This window comes from Ochotona curzoniae, unplaced genomic scaffold, assembly GCF_017591425.1.
Source record: "Ochotona curzoniae isolate NIBS_2020 unplaced genomic scaffold, NIBS_Ocur_1.0 contig_50, whole genome shotgun sequence".
NCBI classification, from domain to species: domain Eukaryota; kingdom Metazoa; phylum Chordata; class Mammalia; order Lagomorpha; family Ochotonidae; genus Ochotona; species Ochotona curzoniae.
In genome coordinates this window covers 5,063,692-5,089,521 of record NW_024466446.1, presented here as the reverse complement: position 1 = coordinate 5,089,521, position 25,830 = coordinate 5,063,692, and the positions used below count along the sequence as shown (strand labels likewise).

The window sequence follows — 25,830 nt, the reverse complement described above, 5'->3', positions numbered from 1 at the left end:
GCAGCCTTGTCTCAGTCTGCACGCGCTGTAAGTAATTCTGACACGCTTCCCAATTACTACCCTGAGTGCAGATTCGTATCCTTATCTTATATTAAAACAAGATTAAGAATGCCGTGAGCAAATAGTCTTCCAAATGCACAGAAGGTATTTTAGCTTGGAATTGCTCCTGGTTTCTTTTCAATAATCTTATGGAAATACTAAATAATGACAGTATCTCTCTCACAAAGGAAACTGATCAATTTGATTCATTCTTGCTTTTAAAGATTGACTTTTTTTTTCCATTTTATTTAAACTTTCTCTTTGTTTTATTTGAAAGACAGGGAGGAAAAAGACAGAGAGAAATTTTTATCCACTGCTTCACTCTTCAAATACTTGCAACAGTCAGGGCTTGGCTTGGCTGAAACGATGAGCCCAGGTTCAGGTCTCCCATGAGGGTGGCAGGGACATATCTGCTGGAGTCACCATCTGTTGTTCCCCTGAGTATGTGAAAGTGGGAAGCTACATCGGAAACAGGGAAGTCAATACTGGAACCAAGCACCTCAGTATAGGATGTGGGCATCCCAAGAGGTGATTTAACCCATTCAGCCAAACACCCAAATATTTTCATTCTTGTAGTAATTCGAAAGTGATCCTCAGACCAATGCCTTGCCATATCGGACCAAGCCTCCCCCTGTGGTGCCAGCATCACCGTGTAGATGCCAGCTCAAGTCCTGGAAATTCCACTTCTGATCCAGCTCCTTGCATTTAAAAGGCAGCAAACAAGAACCTGAATCTGAGTTCCTGGGTCCCTGTACCCACGTGGAAGATTCAGAAGAGACTCCAGGCTCCTGGCTTTGGATCAGTGCGGCTCTGGCCATTGCGGCCACTTAAGGAGTGAATCATCGGACAGAAAATCTTTATCTCTCCTCCTCTCTGTATATCTGACTTTCCAATGAGAATAAAAAATAAATCTTTTTAAAAAAAACCTTTAAATGCATCTGTTTATTGTTTGTTTTATTTGCGAGGCAGAAAGAAACACAAAAAGAGAGACAGAGTTTCCATTCATTGGCTCGCTCACTTAATGCCTGGGAGGCAGCAACTTAATCCAGGTCTCCCACATGGGTGGCAGGGACCCCACTGCTAGAACCATCTCTCTGCCTCCCAGGGTATGGCATGATCAGGAAGCGGATGGTGGAGCCAACACGCCAGCACAGGCCCTTCAGTCCAGGCACTCTATCATGAGATGCAGGCGTCGCTGGCATCAGAACAGCCCTGCCAAACACCTGCCCCTGCAAGCACAGTTTTCTAACACTCTTCGTAGTCATCACATAGAATACATCCTCGAACGAGTTTTTCACCACATGTTCATCTAAAGTCTAGTGTACAGAATGGACAAAGACATACTCACAAAGCCCAGTTCTATTTTATGTTAACATCTAATTTGAACCATGCTCAATTGGTAGCTAGCCTTCATGTTCCAAGATCCTTAAAGAAAAAATTATGCATAATGTATCTATTCCAAAAGGGTTTTTTTAAGGCACCAAAAATACATTTATCTTTTAGTTCCACTTCTCCATAAACTTTTTGAAGTACACTCTATTTAATGAAAAAAAGAGTCTAGCAAACCATAAATAAATCTACTTATGCAGTTAAAATCTGGCTTTTGTATTGCCAAAATAGATCAGCCACTTTTAAGTATGGTAACCATATGCAAGTCCAAGCTTTGCAACAATACCCAGAAATATATCTGTAGCATAGCCCTGGAAGAGAATGACATCAGGGTTGCCAAACATTGCAAAATTCAGTGACACTCACCAACTTCAACTTACTATTTAAAAGTCAGGCTGATTTAACAGAAAAAAATTGGACATTAGTTCTTAGTTATCTCCATTGTTCAATGGTCGGTCATCATCCAATCTTGTAATAAATGTTAGTTGACTAAAGTAGTAAAGGTTAAAACGTTTAAACCACAGACTGTAGACCTCAGAAATCAAGTCAATATGTCTACAGGGGAGAATTATTAGAAGATTCATGAAATCTGGCCTGAACAAATTAATTCATCAGTTGAGCCAAAGGTTTGTCAGTGAATTCAAGGATCTTCTCAGAAAGAAGAACATCTGTTGTAGTTTAGCTTTCCATTTATAAGTGGATACTGTGGATTGTTCTTTCTGGAAAGGCCTACGCAGTTTACACAAATCCATTGGAAAGTTAATTTGAATCTGTTGTACTTGAGGATGAGCAGGGGGCAAGCCTTAAGGGGGTTGGACCATTACCGCCTTCTCCACCCCTTCTTGATGATGGAAGGGAATTAGAACCTCACTGAGACTGAGAGAGGCACCCAGAAACTATGATGTCCAGGAGGAGAGAACCGTCTGCAACAGTGAGCCAAGCCAGCGCCGACTTGTACTGCGTTGAAGTCATATATTTCATGGGAGACTCACAGCTACTTCCACACATTACACACATGCCATGAAGCCGATGTTTATACACATTAAAAGTTAGTACCTTAATTTAAAGCTAACTTTCAAATTAGAAGGAGCACCACTTATTTTGAACTAAGTAAGGCAGGTGGTAATGTACACACTGAAACGTCAAGAGAACTGAAAGTTCATGAAAGTGCTCAAATCTGCACCATCAGCCAGGGGCGGGGCCAGGACCATTGCCACTTGAACCCAGGCATCATTCTTCCTGTCGTAGTATGCTTCCTTCCTAATGGCTCCTAGCTGTGTTTCCACAGGTAAGTAGGCTTGTCATCAGAGGGCATGACCCTGGCCTGAGGTTCCAAGTCGGATCCATGACCCAGCCGCACCTGTAATTCTCCTTCAAACCCAATGAGTCATAATCTTCTATCTGACAAGTTTCCTAGATGTCATTATTTGAGAACTTCCGTTTCAGAATTCACCTCGAGAAACCAAAACTGGAATTAAAAAGGTCTGCTGAAACCCTTACGGTTTCAAACTTTCCAAAAACAATTGCCTGGAGTTCAAAGATAAATTGTGATTCATTTGAAGGGTTTTGTTCCTGATGATCCACTATTACAGGTTTGAAAACAATTCTTTTATTTTGGACATTAGTTCAATGCTGCACATAAGAAATCCAAGCAAGTCACTGCTAAAAAAAAAGTTCTCAAATCAAGAAGGAACCTTTTAGATAGCATTTGCCAACCTAAGCTCAGAATTCATAGTACTCTATGGTCCTGCCAGCTGATGTTTGATAGACACTGCATATTCTTGGTCATGTTGATGGTTTTATCAGAATTAACTCTCAGTGATGTGTGGATTTTAGTTTGTTCACAAAACGGGAATCTCAACTGCCTAGCACAGCAGCATTGAGGACAGCCACAAGATAAAACTTTGTTCCAGATTAACTCAATTCTGCTACTGACTTTCATTAACTTTCTAAAAATAGAACTGTCACTAAGGAGAAATATGTGTTTTTCTGTGCATGAAAGCATAGGACAATTTCCATGATCAAAACGGTCACGGTTACCAGCCCTTCCTACTCGGAGTAGAGTATGGTCACTGGGAAGTTAAATTTGGATTGCGGGGAGGGAGGAGGTCTTTGTGAATGGCAAATGTTGGCTGGCTTTTGGAAGATTCTTACAGGTCTGAAAATGAGGAGTTTGCATCTGTGTCCTTCATTTTCTGTTAAAACCTGCAGAGTGAACATTGGAAATACCACCGCTGTGCCTCTGATTGTTTCAGTGTAAACAGAGGCCCAACCTGAAAACCGGTGCTGTACTGAGCACAGCCCTGGAGCACATGAGATTGGTGGATGCCTCAGGGACTCTCCCTAAGGAAACCCAGGTAGCCTTCGACGTCAGCTTGGGGGGCTTGGGTTCTAGATGGAAATTGGCTCTTTTTTTTTTTTTATCTATCCTCACATGTGATTGGAGCAAAAACAATATAGGCTCACGTTGCCCTGTCGCCCGGAACTCATGGCACAGAGCAGGCCAGCAGCAACAGACCTTAGATCAAGGTACAAACGTGAGTTAAACCCCGTTGAAGCTGAATGCACACAGCAGCCAAGAGTCCCATGGAGACAAACTCAGGGCAGAGGGACCCAGCTGCAGATTCAACACAGCACATTATGGAAACGGGTCAGCATCTTTAGTCATCCACACAACGAGGCATCACTATACACACAACAGAATAGCTGGGATGAAAAGATCCGTGGTTCCCATTGCTAATGGGTGTGCAGAGCAATAGGTATTCCCATTGCGGAAGCTAATGTAAGTTGGCACAGCTACCTCGGGAAAAACTTCAGTAATATTTAAAAACTATGCCTCCAGGAATCCCACTTCTAGACAATAAAAATCAAGTGCCTATTCCACATGAGGTGCAGCAGTTGTCCCAACAACAGGTGTAACGTGGAACAAACTGGAAAAGTAGGGACATGTCAGAAAAGTAAGATTCTTGAGTAAACTCTTGGCATCAAAATTGTTGAGGCAGACAAGTGAGCAGCTCAAAGGGCCCAAGCCTCCATAGGAACAACAAGGGGGTAGGAAAACCTCAACCGTAATTGACAAGTTGCTGGAGGCTCAGAGTGAACAAATCTCATGAGTTTAAAACTGCTGGAGGGCCTGGTGGCAGGAACACCCCATGCTGTTAGAAATTTTACCTTTAAGAATCCATTCAGGGGCCCAGCACAGTAGCCTAGCAGCTAAAGACCTCACCTTGCACAACCCAGGATTTCATATGGGCACCAGTTCTAATCCTGGCAACCCTGCTTCTCATCCAGCTTTGAAATATTAATATCCGTATCAAGGAATTATTCAACTGCTACCTAACTCATCAGGTTTTATCAAGTCACCATCTTGAGGGAAAGGAAATAGCCAACTTCAGCCAACTCTAGCCATCCTGCCCTACCTACGGAGAAATGTAGAACATGAGAAACACATTGAAAGTTCACAGGTGGCGGTCACAAACTCATGGCAAGACTCAAACTTCTTCATCAAAGTAGAGATTTCCTCCTCTCCCTCCATCCTGTTCTTCCTCACACACCCTAACCCCAGCTAATACTTTCCCATTGATTCACAATGCACTGGAATTTCTTTTGCTATTTGTATCTGGTCTGGCTTCCAACAAAAAAAGGTACCAGGTGTACAAAATAGCAAACAGCACCATTTGAAGGGAAAGAGTAACCACAGCACCAGATTCAGACATGGCAGGATGCTGGAAATAACAGACTGGACACTCAAAACTACCAAGATGACATACTGAGAGGACAAATGGATGAGGTCAACAACATGCAAGAACAGGCGTGTCGTGCCGTCAAGAGATTCACAACTCTGAGTAAAAAATCAAGAACAATAGCATGAATTATGTTATAGCCCAGCAGCTTAAGCCCAGCAGCTTAAGCCCATTTGACAAACCTGTATCCTATAGTCATGTGTTAGTTCAAGGCCTGGCTACCCCTCTTCTGAGTCAGCTTTCTGACTATGCAACTGTGAAGGCAGCAGGATGATGGTTCAAGTACTTGAATCCCTGCCACTTACATGGGACACTCAGATGCTGTTCCTGGCTTTGGCCTGGCTTAGCCCTGGTTGTTGGGGGCCATTTGGGGCACTAAGCCATAGATGGAAGATCTCTTTCTCTGTGTCTCTCCTTCTCTTCCTGCTACTGTGCCTTTCAAAAACAAAATGAATACATGAAGGCCTTTCTAAAGACCACTGCAATAGGAGTGAAGGATGCTTGAGATGAACTCAATATTAGATTGGGTGCAACTGAGGCAAAGACTCTGAGTTTGATGAGGTTTCAGTAGAATCTTCCAAAACTAAGAGGAACAGAATGCAACATTCAAGATCTGTGGAACATCACTACAAGGTGCAAAGCTTAGACAATGGAAACGTAAAGAAGAAAGAAGCAGAGAAGTATCAAAAGCATTAATGACTGAAAAACTTTACCCCAATTAAGGTTACCCATCCAAACCTCAGCTACAGGAAGCTTGAAGAACACCAACCAGGCCAGGTGTCCAAAACCCTACTCAAAGCATTTCACACTTCGTATCAGGGACAAAGGAAAGGAATCCTGAAAGATGCCCAAGGGGAAAAAAACTCACCCCACCCATAGGACAAGAATTATGTCAGCTCCTCAGAAACCTGTAGGCAACTGAGCGTGCTGGAAAATATCTGATGTGCTGAGACGATAGACATCAACTTGGAATTCCATAGATTACAAAATTCTCCTTCAAAAGTGAAAGGAGGTAAACTCCAAACACACAAAAGTTGACAGAATATGTTGCTTGGAGTCTTGCTTGGCAAGAATAAACATCGAAAATAGTTCATTAGATAGAAGAGATGAGCTATAAACCAGGAACCGAAGCCTACACCAAGAAAATAAGAATGTTAGAGAAGAAATATGTGAAAAAAAAATATATAAAACTTTGATCTGATAGATGTTTGACAATTTCTTCAAAATAAGATAACACCAATGGCTGGGTAATGTATATTTAATACATACATGTGTGTTTATGTGTGTGGATATTTATACACATACAAACATGGGCTTTGTTGTACAACATAGAGTCTGCTTCAGATTTTCCTCCTAGCTACACCTCGTGTCTAATCTGTTCATGCGAGTTAACAACTGCAGCACAAAATACAATTCCTCAAAACACAGCCTTTGATATTTTAAACAGAAATTCCAATCTTCCACAAGCAACTCTTCCATTCTATGCATGGCGGGGGTGGGGGTGGGGTTAGAGTGCTCCGGCAAGGTGCATCCTTGCAAAAGAACATGAACCCTATGGGAGAGGACCTAGAGAAACAGAGACTAAACACACAGACAAGGCAACAACTAGGAGGGACACTAGGAAAAGAGGGGCAGGACTGGAGAGGATGCTGGAGGCGAGGGATGCTGGACATGCTGCACCCACTCCATAGCCCTGCAGAGGATGAGCCAGAACATACTGGGAACCTTAACAAAGACACAGAAGGCACATCGTCAAGCTTTGCTTTAAACCTTGGCGCTATTCCCCATCTTCTCTGTGTGGGTGCAGGACCCAGGATTAACAAGCCAAAACCTCATTCTTCATGGCAATGAGAAGAGGACAAACCGTCCCCTGTCCTCTCAGCACTGGACCTCCGTATGGACTTCCGCAGCTGTCCTGAGCCCCTGGGGAGGGAGCTTGCCAGTCGCAGAAAGTTTGTCTTTCCCCTCCCGCACTACTGATCAAGAGAAGCAGACTTCTTGACTTCTGGGAAGTCCATTTTAGCTGTTCCCTGTATGACTCATGTTTGCTGGCCATCAGTCATCTCATTATGACTAGTTGGCTTCTCCTTTTGACATCTGCTAAGAAGAAATGAGTTGCTGGGGGGTGGTGGAGGAAGGTCTGTGCAGGTGGTCTCCACCTCAAGTGGAATGACTAATGGACTTTACATGGTAAACTTGCTTTGCAGGAGGTCAGATTGTTAGACAGTCATGCAAAGTGCTGGCTGCTGCCAAGTATTTCCTCTCCAAACAGCAGGACTCAGTGACTTTCTGTTGCTGTGGGACTGTTTGAAGAGGTCTTTATTTGGTGCCCAAGATACGGCAGTGTTTGTGTGTGTTTCGGATTTTTGAAATACAAAGAACAGTCAACTGCACCAACTCTCTGGATGCTTGTCTGAGCAGCAGGTGTCTGTGTGCTGGCTGGACTTCTCTCAGCAGTGGAAGGTAACTACAAAAAGCTCCCCAAGACCCACTTCCACCTCCTTTCCTAAGCACCCTGAGGGATTCTGAACCCTTCCTAAGTGCCCTGGGGGATTCTGAACCCTTCCTAAGTGCCCTGGGGGATCAGAACCCTTCCTAAGTGCCCTGGGGGATCAGAACCCTTCCTAAGGGCCCTGGGGGGGTTCTGAACCCTTCAGAAGTGTCTTGAGGGATTCTGAACCCTTCCTAAACACCCTGAAAGATTTTACTTTATTCCTGTGTGCCCTGAGGGATTCTGACACCTTCCTATGCATCCTGAAGTATTTTGCCTGTGATTCATAGTGGGTTTCAAAGCAGAGCTGGATCCTACAGGTCTTTGTACCAAGGGACCCTACAACACAACGAAGTGAGGGTGAGATGGGCCACAGGAGGTGATGGAGGGACCCAAACTGTGTTCAGAAGGACTGTGGGAAATCCCAGGATGCTACCACTGGTGTTTACAACATGTCCTTTAGGGTGAAGGGGGCAAAGTGAAGAGAAGACAGACATTCACGACATGGAGGAATAAAAGGAAATATAAGGAAAGATAGATGGAAAAATAAACAACTGAGTATTAATTGTAAAATGGGAAGCAAAGGTAATTAAAAATTTTAACGGCATTTTTTTAAACCTCCCAATGCTAATTTAGGCTATAATCTCTAAAACATTTGATGCATAAACATTAGTTGAAATTTGTCAAAAGACCTTTGATTAATAAGGCATTTAGCTCTGGTTCCGTTGTTAACTACTGACAATTGTTAATGCCAGTGATTATTAAAAGATTAACTTTTATTTTCATTATTACCCATCATTAACAGGTATTTCCTTCAGCTCAATGGTTGATTTTGGGTTTAACAGGTGGATCAGTTGGCCGAGTTTGTTTCTACACTAATACTGTTAAGAAACGTTTTTGCAACACCGGCGAAGTATTTTGCAATTCCTGCAGTATCAGATGCCAAGACGCCGTCTCTGGGAAAGCCACACATACTCAGGTAACCTCAGCTACTTCACATGTTGTGTCAGTTAAATAGTGAAATGCTTTTCTACCAGTCTGCTCTCCAAGACTGCTGGAGTTTGTTCTAAGTCAATATGCCTTCTGAATCCTTTCTAACACCTGGGTGTCTAATGACAGTGACAGTAATTGAAAATACATGGATCTCTTTGGGCTTCCAGTGCAGTGTTCTGAGCCATTAGCACTCTTACTGATCCTGACTGTGTACATGAACTTTAGAACAAAAGATCATTGACATTGCAAGGAAAACTGCCTACATATTAGAAATCATCATGACCCTTATTTTTTTGGCTCCTTATTTAGCAATAGAATAATGACATTGATTGTAAAGAATGCTAGATTAGTGTTGAGCTTATTTTAAGATCGTTGGCAATGAGAATTTCTTTGGGTTGTTCTTTACATTTTCTAAAAGTATTTTTTTGTTGCAAATGCTTAATGGTTTTTATTTTTCACACTGTTAATTTTCCAAGTGTTTTATTATACAGTAAAAAAATTTTTTTAAAGAATGCAATAAACTTTTAGGTCCTTTATATATCTATCATCTAGAGTCCACGATTGTTGCCATTTTGTTACAAAAGAGTGTGTGTGCACACATGCATACGCTTGTGCAACACATTTTAGAATAATTTGTAGAGTTTGTAACACACTCTCCTAAATATTTCAGATGCATCTCCTGGAAGTGGAGTGCTCAGCCTATATAACTGCAATATCATTAACACTCCTAAGAAAACAGTCCTAGAATAGTATCTAATTTCTAGACTGTATTCAAATTTCCTCATTTGCTTCCCAAATACATTTTGTTTATTTTTAAAATATTTACTTATCTGAAACACAGAGCAACAGAAGAGGAGAAAGAGAGCTCTTCCACCTACTGTTCATTCTATATATGACGACAACTGCCCAGGTTGGGCCAGGCCAAAGCCAGGGACCAGGAAAGTCCGTCCACTTCTATGTGGGTAGCAGGGGTCCACACCCTTGGGTCATCTTCTGTTGCTCTCCCGGAGTGCATTAGCAGGATGTTTACGGACTCCAATAATTTGGTTGGAGTTGGTCTTGCAGAATCAGAAGGTTGTCTCAGCACACATCAGTTTGCATTAGCTTCCCAGGTGGCAGTAAGGGAGGAGGACTGGCAGAGCCCTAGAACAGCAGGGAAGGACTGACTGGCTGCCCCAAACAGGCAATCCGGAGGGGTGACAATGAAGAGTTTCCAAAGGACAGAAAGTTTGGGGGGAAGAACGAACACTGTCCAGTTCTTTGAGACTAGAACTATATTCTTCTTCCAAAGGCAGCTTTTTAGGGCAACCAGGACCAGGGGTTTAGGGCTATTTCTACCACAGGAAATGGACAAAGAGCCAAGTGTCACCCATCTACATTCACGTTGACACCTTGGTGACAAAAGAAGGAGGGAAAACAGCAGACCCTCTACATCCCATCTGTCCAACTGCAGAATTGTGTTCAAGTCTACAGGTCAGAACAGCTTCAGATTAACGCCCTAGGATCCTGAGTGGTCATTCTCACCTACTCCCAGTACTGTGTCTTTCTGGGGTCTCCAGGGCAACCTTTGTCCTGCCTCTTCCTAGCTCAGCTGTTCCTCAGGATCTGCTTCCTGGTCATGTTGAACTTGCACATGTAATGTCTCCATACCTGATGGCTATGAACTTGCCCGTCTAAAGGCATGAAGACTGTCACATCTTAGAGTGAAAAATAGGAACAGAAACTACCAGAGCAACAGGAAACCAAGAACATACACAGAGCTGAAGTTTTAGACCCTGGGAAATTTCTGAGACTTATTTTCACTCTTTCCGAGGTAGGTCCCATCCTCCAAGTCTCTGTCATCCAGTCCAATGCAGGGTGAAAACCGTAGCTGAGACCCTAAGTCCTGGCCACCCGTCCAGTGGCCTTGGCAGTGCAGGTCAGCAGGCACTCCGGAACATCACTCATAACCCTCTGTTCCTGGAATGTTCTTCTTCTGTAAAGCCCTTGTTGTATTTCTACTGCCCTTGGGACAGCTAGGCTCCTTGGCCTTCCCTGAAGATTTCCTGACAATTCTGTCTCGCGGATTCCCTGCATGCAGCAAATATTCCGGCAGAACTCAATGTTTCATGCATCTGCCACTACCTTTTCATGACTTTTCTAAAGTTTATCTTGCACTAAATTTTGTCTTATTTCTCATACACATCCAAATGGAACCGTTTCCATGTCAGCTACAAACTGCATCTCTTTCAGGATGAAGGATTGCTTTGGGCATCTCTGTCGCCCTATACCTTGTCTATGCCCGTTGGCTGGAGCTGCGCTGATCCAAAGCCAGGAGCCAGGAGCCTCTTCCAGGTCTCCCCTGCAAGTGCAGGGTCCCAAACCCTTGGGCCATCCTCTACTGCTTTTCCAGGCCACAAGCAGGAGGCTGGATGGGAAGCAGGGCCTGCTAGGATTAGAACCAGTGCCCATATGGGATCCCAGTGTGAGCAAGGCCAGAACTTTAGCCACTAGGCTACTGCGCTGGGCCCTGTGGCTTTTTTTTTTTAAATAAGAGATTTATTTATTTATTTATTTGAAAGCAGAGCCAGAGAGAGAGAGAAAGAGATAGATTTTCCATGTACTGACCCACTCCCCAAATGGCCACAATGGATGGAGCTGGGCCTCAAAATATTTTCCAATTTCCATTAGTTCTCTAAGAATGTTTTGTTGGGGCCAATTTTGTAGTGGAGCAGGTTTGTGCCCCGGCTGCTCCGATTCAAGTCCAGCTCCCTGCTAATGAACCTGAGAAAGCAGTTGACAATGACCTGGCTCTTTAGGTCCCTGCACTCCCAGATGTGGACCCTGCCTTCTGTGTCATGTTGCTCCAGCCCCAGCTGTTGCAGCTATTTGGGGGAGTGAATCAGCACATGGAAGCTCACACTCCAGTTCTTTACCTCTCCCTCTTTCTCTCTATAGCTCTGCCTTGCAAATAAATCAAACACATTTTTAAAATTTATTTTAAAATTTAATTTCCATATATTTATGGATTTTAAGTTTTCCTTTTGATGTTGATTTTTTTTTCATTTATTCTGATGTGGTTGGAAAAGATAAAATGCACGGTATTTGTGTGATATTTATTGAGGATTATTTTGTGGCATAACATATGAACTCTGTATATTTTATTCACAATATGCACCTTCATGAACTTTTTGAACACCTCACCTATGGCTACTAAAATTGTTTAAAATGAGAAGTGTTAGTTTCCCCACCCCATCCCTTAAGAACATCCACTTACAATTCATGAATGCCAAATTAGAAAGCAAGTTGGACTTTGCTTTTTAAATCATCATTGTTATGTCCAAGGTTTATTTTTCTTAACGGGATGATTGTTTTCTAATGATATTCAATCACGTGTGAACTCTCACCACGGTCTCTGCATCTCTTAGCCATCCCTCCCCAACAAGCCTGCAAACTTCCAGGGTGCCACAGACCCAGGAACTGACACAGACTTTCCTGAAGAAAAGTAATAAAAAGACTGACGGAAAAGGAAAGCACGATAAGCTTTATATTCAGTCAAGAGACATCATGGGGATAGCACAACAAATGCAGAAATTTCTTCAGAAAATACCTTGGGCAGTGAGATTCTTCCAGGTTTTTAGATATTTGAAAACCTATTTGTAAAGCTGAGCTGCATCAATAATTAAACAGTAAGGGAAACAGAGCCCATGTTTTTCTACAGAAATTGAGTGAATTATCGAAATCTGAGAAGGTGTCAGCCGTCTTTCAACTATGAACTCTTCGGGCTTTGTATTTCCACTACGTACAAAGTGGCATGGGATAGTTTAAGTAGCTTGTAGAATAATCCACCCATAAATTGGAGAGAACAGCTTCCCTGAAAGAGTTGCTTTATATTAGAAAAAAAAGAAAGAAAGAAAGAGGGAAAAGCATCCAGTTTTAAAATAAACTCACTTTTCCTTCATGTACTTCTTATATTTCTCTGTCCTGAATAATTACTCTGGTTAATTTATTTTCAACCAAGCACATGTCAATCCCCAGATCAGGCCATCTCCTTCAAATAAAGTGATGAACCAAAGGCAGCAGCAGAATGTTGAATTTGCATTCAGAATAAATGGTGCAAGCCTATACATCCTGGAATAACCACGGAATTCCATTTCACCCATTCGATGGTACCTAAAGAGCTACTCACTTTAGGAACATTTTTGGAAAGCAAAACTTTGGCAACCATCCCTTACGAAGTAAACAAGTTTTTTTTTTCCTGTGTCGCTGTAGCTTCTCTTTAGAAGGTCTTTGCCTCATTTGATGAGGTTTAAGCAAGGCAGATGCAAAGAACATCACCAAAGATGAGGTGCATAGCTGGAAAGAACTCATGGAAAAGTTATCTTTGGCAGAAATGCACAGAATTGTTGTCTTGAAACGGACCCTCGAGGTCATGTAAGGAAACCATGGAGGGGGAGCCCATTGTATTAGTCAACTTTTTGTTGATTAAATAAGCAAGTTTATTTTGACTCATAAATTTAGAGGTTCACAGTTCAAGATAAAGGTGGCCCTGAACTCAGCATGTGATGAGAGTGGTAGGCAGGTGGGGGAAGGATCACATGACTGCTAGGGAACAGAAGAGGAGGACAGGTCAAATTGACTCTTATAACCAATGTTCATGAGGCGCACATCCAGTGACCTAAGATCTTCCCCACAATCCCACCTCCCAGATACCCTAATTCCATCAATCTGTCAGTCATCACCATGAAATTGTTGACCATTGACAGAGTACTTTGGAGACTAAGCCTTTAACACATGGGCCTTTGGATGACACTCAAGCTAATGTTCTAACCGTAACACCATAGGAAGGAGAGGAAGCAAAGTTCATGAGGCCCACACCATGGCATAATAGGTTAGATCTCCACCTATTATGAGCACCGGTTCAAGTCTTGGCTGCTCCACTTCCAATCAGGTTTCTACTAATGTGCCTAGGAAAGTAGCAGAGGATGGCTCAAGTCTTTGAGCATGTCCCATGTGGGAGACCCAGAAGATGCTCCTGTTTCCAACCTGCTTTTATTTCCATTAGACTAATGAAGCTAGGAATGTATTCTCATATGGTATGTTTGTGTTTTATAAGAGCAAGGAGCCTTCTCCATGTTTCTCATGTGGGTGCAGGGTCACAAGGACTTCGGCCATCCTCCATTGTTTTCTCAGGCCATAAGCAGGGACTGGATGAAAAGCAGAGCAGGTAGGGCACCAGTCAGCACCCATATGGAATGTCATGCTTGGAGGTGTAGACTTAGCCAGTTGAGCCATTATGCCAGCCCCTAGGTTGATCTGGCCTCTATGCTGATCAATTTCCATAAATTAACCATATAGGAAAGAGAACTTTTATGCTGGCAATTTTTTCTTTGATGTCACTAATTTAACTCAGGCTTAGTAAAAGTATAACAAAAAGGAACGCTTTGGACATATGTATCTTAACATGTGAATTTTGACAAATAAACAGTAAAAATGTAGACCACTTCCTTGGAAGAACTGGAATCACAGCGTGTCTAGCAAAGCAACTGCTTTGCATGTAGGTCCACAGATGGTATCACTGACACTTTTTTGGTTATTCTAGTATTTTATCACTTTTTGGCATTTGATAGCTGTGCAGGGTTACCTGGAAATTTTGAAGACATGAAACAGAACTCTTGGCTTTTTTTCTACCTTTCTTTCTAAATTTAACTATTTTTCGTTCTTTGACTTTTTCTTTTAGAGTAGTTTTTAAAAGTTTATGAAGTAGTACAATGTTCCCACAAACCCTCCCATCCATCTTCCCCTACTGCTAACAGGTTACTATGATCTTTTAGGATTCTTAATAAATCACACACCAATTATGCTGATATTAACATCTCTAACAGCTTTGTGCATTTTATATTTAGTGTCTAATTCACTTGGAATTTAACTGTGTGGGTAGTGTTAGAAACTCAAACTCATTTGTTTCTATCCCCTATGAAAGTTTTCTTCCTTTTAAAGATTTATTTTTTACAAAAGGTAGAGTTACATTTAGAGAAGAGACAGAAAAAGAGAAAGATCTTCCACCCAGTGGTTCATTTCCCAAATAGCCACAGCTGAGACTAGGCCATGCTGAAGACAGAAACCTGAGATTCCATAGGTGCCCCACGAGTGAGTGATGGAGGCCCAAGAACTTGGGTCAACTTTGCTGCTTTCCCAGGTATGTTAGCAGGAAGCTGCATTAGAGATGGAGCAAACTGGACTTGAACTGGCACCTATATGGGATGCTGCCACTTCAGGGAGTGACCTAACTGGCTGTTCCACAATTTCATCCTCTCTTCCAGCATTGTTTATTGAACAGTTAGTTCTTTGATACCTTATCAAAATTGCCTGGATCGGTCTTGGAATATTGCCCTTTCACATACATTTTGCAATCTCCTTGGCAAATCCAGGAGAAAATCCATGCCAGTAAAGAAGCAAGAAATTGCACTACTGATTAATTTGGGGGGAATACCGACATTTTCATTGAGTTTTCAATCCCATGAACATGGTATATCATCTACCTTTTTTGTAGGTATCCAACTTATATAACTTCACGATTATCTATAGAACCTTGCATACATTTTTAGATAATTATGAGACATTCTTAAATGTTTGTGGTTGCCATTGTGAAAATATTTTCATAAAATTATATTATTGGCACCACTCAGGTATAGGAATGCAGTGAATTGTTATAAATTGCACTTGAATCCACGAACCTTGATGTATTACCAGTTAAACATGTACCTGTGTGAGGGCATTTTGCCCAGGATTCAAGCCATCCAAAGATGAGAGCCCAAGTTCAACACCTGGCTCCACTCCCAATTCCAGCTTCCTGCTCATGCAGACCCTGGAGGCAGTGATAATGACTCAAGTGATTGGGTTCTTGCCATCTAGATAGTACTGGATGGAGTCCCTGGCTCCTGGCTTTATTCCCAGCTGGGGGCTGCCTTGGTATTTAGGGAGTCAGCCAGCAGATGGTTGCTCGTTTCTCATCTATATGTCTGTGACTCCGTCTTTCAAATAAACATTTTTTAAAAATCTATCTGCATATTCTGTTTTCTATGTGAATTACCAAACTTATTGTAAATCATACAGTATCTGTAATTCATATATCCCATTCTCTTTTTTTAAGATTTATTTTATTTTTATTGGAAAGGCAGATATAGAGAAGGAGAAACAGAGAGGGAGATCTTCCCTCTGCTGATTCACTCCACAAGAGACCATAACCGGAGTGAATGGCCCGAGCTGAGCCAATCTGAAGCCAGGAGCCAGGAAGCTTCTTCTTCCAGGTCTCCTACAAGCATGCAGTCAAGGCCATCCTTGACTGCTTTCCCAGGCCACAAGGGACACCTATCAGACTTTTCAAGTGAAACCTCCACAGCCCTTTTTGCCCGAGAGACTTACAAGTGTATCAGAAACCCCATCTGGTCCTCTAATTGCCTCTTCATCCTTCTAATATAAGTGAGTGCTTATTCTTTCCGGCAGGTGTTTCCAACATTGCGTTCCAGATCTTTCTTCTAGTCTATAATGGAAGATTTTAGTAAGGATTTTTCCAGGTTCTATTTTAGTTTTTAATTTCAAATTTTAAAATGTTTATAATTTAGGTGAAAGGCAGAGTGGTAGACTTAAGACAGATCTCCAATCCTATGGTTCCTTCCTCAAATGTTCTGATCAGCTAGGGCTGGGCCAGGCTTCAGCCAGGCACTGGGAGCTCAACCCAGGTCTGTCATGTAGAGGCCTTGGCACTAGAGCCTCCAGTGCTGGTTCTGAGGGTCTGTAGGAGCAAGCGGTTGGCATCAAGAGTGGAGCCAGGACTCGAACCCAGGCCCTTGATAAGCCACGTGAGAATCCCAAGTCCTGCTTCAGCTACTACAAAAAACACCTATGCCAAACGTTGAATTTTAAATTTTAATATTTAGGCCATCAATTGGCAAAGAAGGACTCATCTAATTTTTTTTTCTTCTTGCTCTCATCTCTTATTCCTTTTATTTTTGGGGGTGGAACAATGCTACAATTCACCATCTCCTAACTAAAACCCTAAGACCCAATTTCTTGTGATGTCTTTAAGGTTTTCATATATATATATATATATATATATATATATATATCTCACACACACACACATATATATATTCTCTTGAGTCTAACTTTCAACTTTTAGAGCTGCCACACAGAATTATGCATTTGATGTCTGCCATGTGTGTTCTTTTGAAATACTCGTGTTACCATTGTTTCTGTAATCTTTATTAGCTTAATTTTGTCAGAGCTCTCCTCTGCCAGTGGTTTTACATGTGACTCAGTTAGCCAACAACATTTATACTTACTGTCAGAATTTCTAAAGGTTTTTTTTTTTTTTTTTTTTTTTTTTAGCAATTGGCCTCATAGTGTTGGATGTTCTCAACGTCAGAGCATCTAATAATAGCATCATTCACTGGGGGAATAAATATATTTGAGATGCCTGATTTGTGAGTCACCTAGTTCACTAAAGCATATTTTTATATCATGATGATTTTTGCTTCATCGTGGCGGTAAGATTAAACAATAAAAATTCAGGAATTAGTACAGTGGTGTATCAGGCCAATCCTTAGCCTGTGATGCCAGCATCCCCTATGGGTGCTGGTTTGTATCTTCGATGTTCCACTTCTGACCCAGCTTCCTGCTAATAGCCTGGGAAAGTGGCACAGGATGGCTCAAGTCCTTGGGCCCCTACACGCATGCGGGAGGCCTGGAAGAAGCTCCTGGTTTCCAGCTTCCGATCAGCCCAGTTCCGGCCATAAGGGCCATTCGGAGAGTAAAGCAGCAGATGAAAGATCTCTCCTTCTCTCATAATCCTGACTTTCAAGTAAAATAAATCTTTAAAAAAGTATCATTTATGATGAACTTTTTGCTCCCCAGCTATGGTGTGTTATCATCCAATCTGAAAATCTACAGTAACAATTCACTATCAACATGAGCCAGAGTATTAGATTCAAGCTAGAGATAGGCAAATAGGTAACTTTCAAGAGCTTGCATTCTGGCGGTGACAGTAACAGCAACACATTTATTCCTTACTACATATATACACACACACTGGGGAATCTTATCTCATTTCTTTTTTTTAGTTTTCTTTACAAATTTATTTATTTATGGGAAAGGCTGAGTCTGAATTATTTCCCATCCTCTGGCTCATTTCTTCAAGTGACCACAATGGTCAGTGCTAACCAGATGCGGCTGCTAGGCTGTGTTTTTTATCCAGGTCTCCCACATGGGCAGCCATCAACCAAGCACTTCCACTGCTTTCCCAGGCACATCAACAGAGAGCTGGATAGGAGGCCAGGCAGCCGGGACTGGAACCAGCCCTCATGCTGCTGTGGTACCTCCCCAACTGTCTTACTTCTGACAAGCAGCCCTTTCAGGTCGGTTACCAGGGTTAGCCTCATTGCTGTGACCAGGGTGGAGGCATTTAGATATAAAAGGGAGTTACGTGACTGGATCAACATCTTCACCCAGAGCTATATGTTTCTCTCGGATTTAAAGTTCTTACCCGCTGGTAGGCAAGTAGGTGATATTCTAGACTTCAGTATTCTGTGGAAAATGTATTGCTATTGTTTAGAATCTGCCCACGCGGTGCGTGCAAACAGCCATGGATATTGTATCCAAATACCTCCCAGTCAACAGGTAAGAGGATGACTTCGCCCACGCCCTAATCCCTAGGACCCACGAACCCGTATTCTCTCGCACCCCAAAGCGATTTGGCTGTGCAGACTGGGAAACTGGGAAGGCTAACCTGCTGGGTGTTAGGTTGAGCCCTTAAAACCTCAGGACTAACCCGGCGGCTATCATCAGACTATGCAGAGGTAGGAAGGATGCTGAGACTTCTTTGTGCGCTGGAGACGAATGCGGGGCCACTCAGGATAATCTAAAATTACGAAAGGAAGACGCCTCAGGAGCCATTTTCCCGGCTGAGGGAAGCGAGAGAGGTGGGCGGGACCCAGAGACGTCACACCGGAAGGCTGGGGAGCCCCTAGCCATCGCCCCGCCCCTCCTCCCTGCGCTTCTCTTCTCAGGAACGAGATCCACCCCAGCCCCAGGGGAAACCTCGCGATACTTGCGACGGTCGCGGTCCCTCCCTCTGCCTCCCGAGGGAAGGCGAGCTGGCGGATTGGCCCCGCCCACGTCCGCTTGCGTTTGTTCTCGCGAGATCCTTCCCCTGACAGCTGTGGAGCCGCTTCTCGCGGGAGTTTTTCGAGTTGCTGTGGGAAGTTGCTGTGGCATTTCCAGGGAAACCGGGCCGGCAGAAGGGAGAGAGGTGTCCCCCTGTCCCGGCGGCGTGGCCGGAGGCGGCTAGGTGCCCGCCGTGGGCGTCCTCGGGGGGCTGCGGCCGGGCCATGTCCCCGGGGGCGGCCGTCCTCCTTCGCCCGCCGGCTGTTAAACATGCAGGAGCCCTGTGCCCCGGAGCCCTGCGCCGACTGCTCTCGCAAAGGTATGCGCGGGCGCCGGCCTCGGGGCCCGGCCCTCTCCCAAGGGGTCAGGAGCGATAAATCAGTGAGATTGTGTGTGTGTGTGTCCGTCCGTCCCACATTTAGTCCAACGCTTGAGGTGTGAATAAAGTTTTATTGGCAACAGCACCATGCCCATTTGTTTATCCTTCCCATCCATCCGCCCTCCACCGTGGGGTGGTTTTGTGAAGAGTGTACAGTCTTCAAATCTGAAATAATAGCTCAGGTGTGATTTAAAAAAAAAAAATACCTGCCTTTGGCTTAGAGAGGTCGTGGTCTTGGGGAAAGTAGTGTTTTTCCTGAGGCAGAACCCGAGGGCATCCTGGTGGGTTAGATGCAGTCAGTCAGAGGGTTACAGACTGACTAAACATTGGCTCTAAGTGAGACTATAGTTAATTTGCTGCAGGAAGAGTGGATTTTTTTACAATGCTTTTCTTCCTTTCCCATTTGTGGTGTGATGAAATATGGGATGAACAAATGAGTGTTTTGCATCATAAATGCTCTAGAATAGTCTTAAAATGACGCAACGCTTGGCCAGGTGGGCAAACCCATGAGGTGAAATAGACTGAATGTATGACGAATTGCAGTGGGCATGTTCTCGAGGTTGAGCCTCAGCCAGGACACTGGTGAACACAGCACCTGGGTGTTGCATCCGCACAGTGGATCTTGATTTTAGATGAAAATTTGTCTTGTGGAATACTGTAATGGTTCTCAAACTGGGCCCAGAGATTGGAGTGGGAGAAAAATATATATGTATCTTTCCCCCCTGTGTGGTTGAACAGCCACCCCTGAGTGAGTTGGAATAGTGCATTCTCTTCTAAGGAACTCTATTGAGAAATGTCTTGATTGCTAGCATGCTACGTCGTGCGTGAGGCATACTGTGTATACAAGTCGGCCATATTCCTGTTGGAAGCAGCGGTTCTTAACCCGAGCTGTGTACCAGAATCACAATTGGCATTCCACAGTAGGTACCAAACAAAATCCTAAGACTAGGGACCTGTGGTATGTATGGAATGCAGAGTGAGAACCACTGGAACGAACCAAAGTCCGCATAACTGTGTCCGCTGCAGAAAGCATCTGGTAACACGTAGTGGATCTCGTTTCTGCTGTTTGGGAAGGATATTAATGTGAAGCACATCCTCCCCCCCACCTTGGAGTGATGTACGAATGCGGTGTTACTCTGTCAGCTAGATTTTCTTGTTTGTTTTTTGTAGACAGGTGGCATCCGGGAGAAAGATGCCTTGCCCCGTCTCCAGTGGATGAAAAGCTTTGTGAGGCGTGCGTGAAGTCTGTCACAGTGGATGAGCACGGGAGATCATTTGCCATTATCTTATACTCAGATCTTCAAGAAAGGAAAATCCCTCTCCAAAGGCTCCAGGAAGTCAAGCCTGTTCAAGATGGTCCCCGGAATGTGATATTTGATGATGAAGATTTGGAAAAACCGTATTTCCCGGGTCGGAAATTCCCGATGCCTGCTGTTGATTTTCGGTTATCTGAAGAGGGACACGCTGTTCCTTATACTATCAATAGGTACCTGAGGGACTACCAGCGGGAGGGAGCCCGGTTCCTCTATGGACACTACAGACAAGGAAGAGGGTGTATTCTTGGTGATGACATGGGACTTGGGAAGACAGTGCAGGTGAGTGGTCACTTTGCCATTGGAATTCAGTGACAGCGTTATAATACATACATGAGTGGATAGCACGTGCACATCCCCGTGTCACTTGGGTTAGCTGTGGTGGGTGGGGGTGTGCACACACAGGTGTGTTTGTGCTGGTCTCACCCACTACTCAGCGACACCCTCAGAGGTGAAGGGAGCGTGTTGCCGTTTTATCCTTGGTAGGTATTTATGACGCATGAATTTATGACGCATGAGATAAATTAGTTCAGAATAAGGTTTTGTTACAACTTGGCTTGATTTTACCCCCTGTCACACAGGTTTAGCATCCGTAAATTCAAAGTCCCAAACAGGAAATGCTCTGAAATCTGACACTGCATTTTGGAATATCACAGGTCTCAGATTTTTGGTTTAGGGATGCTTAGCTAAAAACATCACCGCAACTTGTCCCCAAATCTGACAGAATCAGAGATGTGAGACACTTCTGATCTCAAGCATTTTAGATGCAGGATGCCCAGGCTGTGAAGGATACAGTTATACCTGAAGGACTTAACCTTACTGATGTATTCTGGAGGGAAAGTGTTCTGAGATTTCTACACTACCTAGTGTGATTACACTGATGCACGTTACATGGAGTTTATTGTTCCCAAAATTCTTAATCAGGAAACTCTAGGCCGTTAAGAAGTTCTTTTAGCAGACTGCAAGGAGGCCTCCTCATGTTCTAACATGTGTGCTAAAAGCTGTACACCCATGCACTTCTCTGTAGACAGGCATGGGGCTAGTTATTTGTTGCTGTAAGACAAATTGCTCCAAAATTGAACATCTTAAAACAACACTCATGTATGATCTCATAGTTTTCGGGGGCCTAGAATCCAGGTGTGGCTTCGCTGGGCCCAGGGAGGATCGACTTCTGAGCTCCTGCGATGGTCTGCAGGATGCTGTGTCCTCTGAGTTGGCCCACCGAGGTCTCGGTCTCTTGTATGCCCTTGGCTGGAGCCGTCCCTTGCTGCCTTGCCACACGGATCTTTCTGTGGAGCTTTTCCAACACAGCAGCTCGCTTCATCAGAGAGGGCCGGCAGGAGGGCCAGGGGGAGAGAGCTAGGAGCTAGCAGTCACAGAAGAGAATCCCCTTCCTGCTGCTGAATTCTGTTCACTGGAAGGGAGGTAGCCAGCTCTAGCTGGTGTTCGTGGAGATTAAACACGGTTGTGAATGCCAGGAATTGGGCATTGCTGGCAGTTGTTCCAGATGTTGCCTCCTATCGCAGCACCTTACCTTTCTTCCAATTCTCAAATAGGTTTGTCATTCAGAAGGATTAGGTTTGAATCTCGATTCTATACTTGACAGTCATTCTGGGTTTTCAGGAATGGTTACTTCATTTGCGGTTAAATGATTCTGTTTCCTTATAATGAATTTAAGCTATTTTATTTACTGGCTAGTGGGGCACAGAATTAAAGGAAAAATTGAATTTAACATTTCATAATAGTGAAAAAAATATTGGTGGGTGCAAAACACAGGTGTGCAGAGCTAGACTAAAACCCGTCAGTAATCATGGTTCATTAGCATTAGTGATTCTCTGTGCTCCGTTAAGCCCAAGCAGTGCAGATAGCCCAGGCTTGCACATTGCAGGTGTCTGGGAATTGTGGAATAAATAATTTGCTTTGTCAGGAGAATTCATTGGTAAGAGTAAAGAAACATTCTGGAAACTGCCATCTGTGAGCAAGACACACAGATGAGTCCTGGAAGAAAATGAACAGGTCAGTGAAGCCCTGTGTGGCTAGCTGTACACTGCCTCTGTTTGCACCCGTGCTAAAATGCTCTTCCCACAATTCAAATTGCCAATGCCTCTTTCTTCTGGAAATCAGAAATGTGAGAGTGCTTACAAAAGTGACCCGTCATTTTTGTAGCCCCTAGAGCTTAGTCCAATTCAGGTTCTTGTGCACGTTTTAGCCTTGATTTTTTTTGTTTGTTTCCATTTTATTTGAAAGATACAGACATAAAGATAGCCAGCTTCAGAGAGAGTTTCCATAGGCTGGCTCACTGCCCAAATGCCCAGCCTGCTGGGGCTGCAGCAGACCGAAACGGGGAGGCCGGGACGCAAACCCGAATCTGCCCCGTGGGTGGCAGGGACCCATGTACTTGAGCTGTCATCTGCTTCTCCCAGCGTGTGCTGGAAGCTGCAAGCACAGCCACGGGTTGAAACCCCGGCCATGCTAATCTGGAATCTTACAAGGAATATCTTTTTTTAAGATTTACTTGAAGGTGAGCCAGAAAGATCTTCCATCCACTGCTCCACTCTCTAAATGACCACAGTTGCCTGGGCCAAGATGTTCTGAAGCCAAGAATCAGGAGCCTTCTCTCCCACAAGGCTGCAGGATCCCAAAGACCCGGGCCATGCTCTGTGGCTTTCCCAGGCCACAGGCAGGGAGCTGGATGGGAAGCTGGGCTGCCAGGGTTAGAACCAGGGCCCATTGGAATATTTTTTAAGTGAACTGGAAAAGTCTTGTTAACAGAGAATAGTTTGAAGACAACATATTCGTATATATATATATATACACACACATGTAGATTTGAGTGTATGTATATACACACATTCATCATATATACCTGGCTATTGATTAAAAACACACACATTTAGAAATAGGCAAAACATGAAGTCACATAGTGACTACTGTCTTAGAAATGGATTTTTTCATGCATGAAAACTATAACTTTTTTTTAAACCACAGATCTTTGGGATCTTTCTACTTTTTGAAGTAGGTTTTTACTGCTAAAAGACAGCCTCCAATGGGGTTCCTTTTTAGGTATCCAAAAGTTTTAGTATGTTGCGTTTTCATTTCAGTTTGTTTCAGGTAACTTTTAAATTTTTAATAAGGCTTTTTTTATATATAAATCTTTTTTTAAAAAGATTGGTTCATTTATTTTGGAAGTCAGAGTTGTGGAGTGGGAAAGACAGAGAAGGAGTCATATCTTCTTGTACCTGCTCTTCCGCCCCTGAGATAACCTGAAGCCAGGAGCTTCATCTGTGTTCTCTGTGTGGACAGCAAGGACTCAGACACTCGAGCCATTAACACCTGAGGCAGGAATCCCTGCCTATAGTATGTCAGCGTTGCGTATGGTGGCTTTTCCCACTATGCCACAATATTGGCTCCCCCCCCCCTTTTTTTTTTTATAAAAGATGGAGAAGGGGACAGAGAAAGACAAATGGGCCTGTATAGAATTCCCATCCAGTGGTGCACTCCCCAAATGCCCTCACTTCCTAGGACTAGGTCAGGGTGAAGCTGTCGGCTGGATGACCATGCAGCTCTCCCACCTGGGAGGCAGGACTCCGTTCACCAGTGTGGCCTCCCAGGATTTGCACTGGCAGGAGCCTGGAGCTCAGAGCCAAGCACACCTCTGGAGGCAATGCGTCTCCTGACTGCTGTGGCGAACAGCCCCCTCACAGACCCCACCGTTCATTCAGGTGTTTGTTGGTTTTATTCCCTTGTGCTCAGAGAAGATACTTGACATGATTTGGCTTTTTTTTTTTTTTTCATTTACTTTGTTGAGACTTGTTGTGTGGCCCAATACACATTCTATTCCAGAGAACATTCCATATGGTAATGAAAGGAATGTGTACATTGCATCTGTTGGGTGAAAGGTTCTGGAAATTTCTGTTAGAGTCATTTGACCAATGGGGTGGTTTAACTCACGTTTGTTAATTTTACTCACGTTTGTTAATTTTGGTTTTTTTTTTTTTTTTGACTGGATAATCTGCTCACTGGTCCACTATGCTGGAGTCTTTCTCTTCTTTTAGATTAAATAATGTTTGTTTTATAGAACTGAGTGCCCTGACATATACATTTATAACAGTCATATTTTGTTAAATTGAAGGTCTATTTTATCTGTAATTGTAGCTTTTGCTCACGTATGGGGTCTGTGTACATAGACTGTTGTTTTCTATTCTGCCTTCCGTTGGTGTGAGGTGAGTTTCTTGTAGGTAGCGTTTCATTGGATGTGTGGTGCACGCTCGCTCTTTCTGTCTCTCTTTCACTCGCTGTCTCATTCATTCAGCAAGTCTGTAACCTAATTGGGGAGTTTGGACTACTTACTTTTAAAGTTATAAGTAATGACTTGCTTCTATCACTAAAATGGCTTGCTGTGTTTATTTTAATATCCGTTGGTCTTCTGGTGGGCCTCGCTGCTTCACGTCTCTGTGGCAATAACTATCTTCCTTTAATGTTGGGCTCCTTCATTTGTCTTTTGATGGCTGGTCTGCCAGTGATGAAGTCCTTTAGTTTCTGCTTGTCTTGGAAAGTCTTCATTTTTCCTTCATTTATGAAAGAAAGCTTTGCTGGCTAAGGTACTCTTTTTTTTTTTTCTTTAGAAGTTGGAATGTATTATTTTATTCCATCATGGTTCATTAGCTTTCTGTTGAACAAACGTGTTATTCTTATGGGGGTACTCTTACAAGACCTGGTGTCTCTCTTGCAGATTTCAGAATTCCCTTTAATGTATGCTGGTGAAGATGCAGAAAGCCTCGGTGGGCTCCATGTCTCCTGCACTTGTGTGTCCCTGTGCTCGTCCCCACTAGAGAAGTTTTCAGCTGTTGCCTTGTTGGAGAGGGTTTCCCAGCCTTCGCTACTCCCCTCTCAGAGATCCCCAGAAGTCGAAGATCAGTTCATTTTGTGGTGTGTCCAAGGTGCCAGAGGCTGTGTTCATTCTTCATTTCTTCTTTTTCTCTTCCTCCCATCAGGACATTTCAGAAGTCTCATGTTCCATTCAGACATCTTCCTTCTGCTCATCTTGTTCACAGGATGCATTGATTTCTTAATTTTGTTTCACTGTTGTTTTCGCTTGCATCTTTTTGATTTTGCTAAAAATGTACTTTCTCAAATACAGAGAGAGCAAAACAGAGCTGGAGAGAGAGCTTCTATAGACTCGTTCACTCCCCAAATTCCTACAGTGGTCAGGGAACTGAAGTCGAGAGTTGGAAACTCAATCCAGGTCATGCATGTGGACAGCAGAGACCTAAAGCCTTGAGCCTTCACTGCTGTATTCCAGCTTTTACGTTAGGAGAAAGCTGGAATCAGGAGAAAGAG

At 43.4% G+C, this 25,830-nt stretch overlaps 1 protein-coding gene and 1 long non-coding RNA gene across 5 annotated transcripts in view; one reads left to right on the top strand and one right to left on the bottom strand.

Moving 5' to 3' along the window:
* Positions 1-341: 341 nt before the first annotated feature.
* On the bottom strand, positions 342-18,569 carry LOC121161992. The gene is made up of 3 exons (XR_005884743.1): positions 18,422-18,569; positions 16,060-16,177; positions 342-476 (listed from the first exon to the last, which is right to left on the bottom strand). It is a non-coding gene; the product is annotated as an uncharacterized LOC121161992 (long non-coding RNA).
* A 301-nt stretch (positions 18,570-18,870) lies between these two features.
* ERCC6L2 (ERCC excision repair 6 like 2) overlaps positions 18,871-25,830 on the top strand; it is a 62,706-nt gene continuing 55,746 nt past the window's right edge. For 2 of the 4 annotated variants that reach the window (XM_040988867.1, XM_040988868.1), the window contains exons 1-2: positions 18,871-19,117; positions 20,348-20,772. In XM_040988867.1, the coding sequence (XP_040844801.1) occupies positions 19,069-19,117; positions 20,348-20,772 (474 nt within the window). In that variant the 5' untranslated portion in view covers positions 18,871-19,068. Of the gene's footprint in view, positions 19,118-20,287; positions 20,773-25,830 lie in introns of those variants that run through there. The other 2 variants (XM_040988866.1, XM_040988869.1) reach the window with 1 other exon arrangement.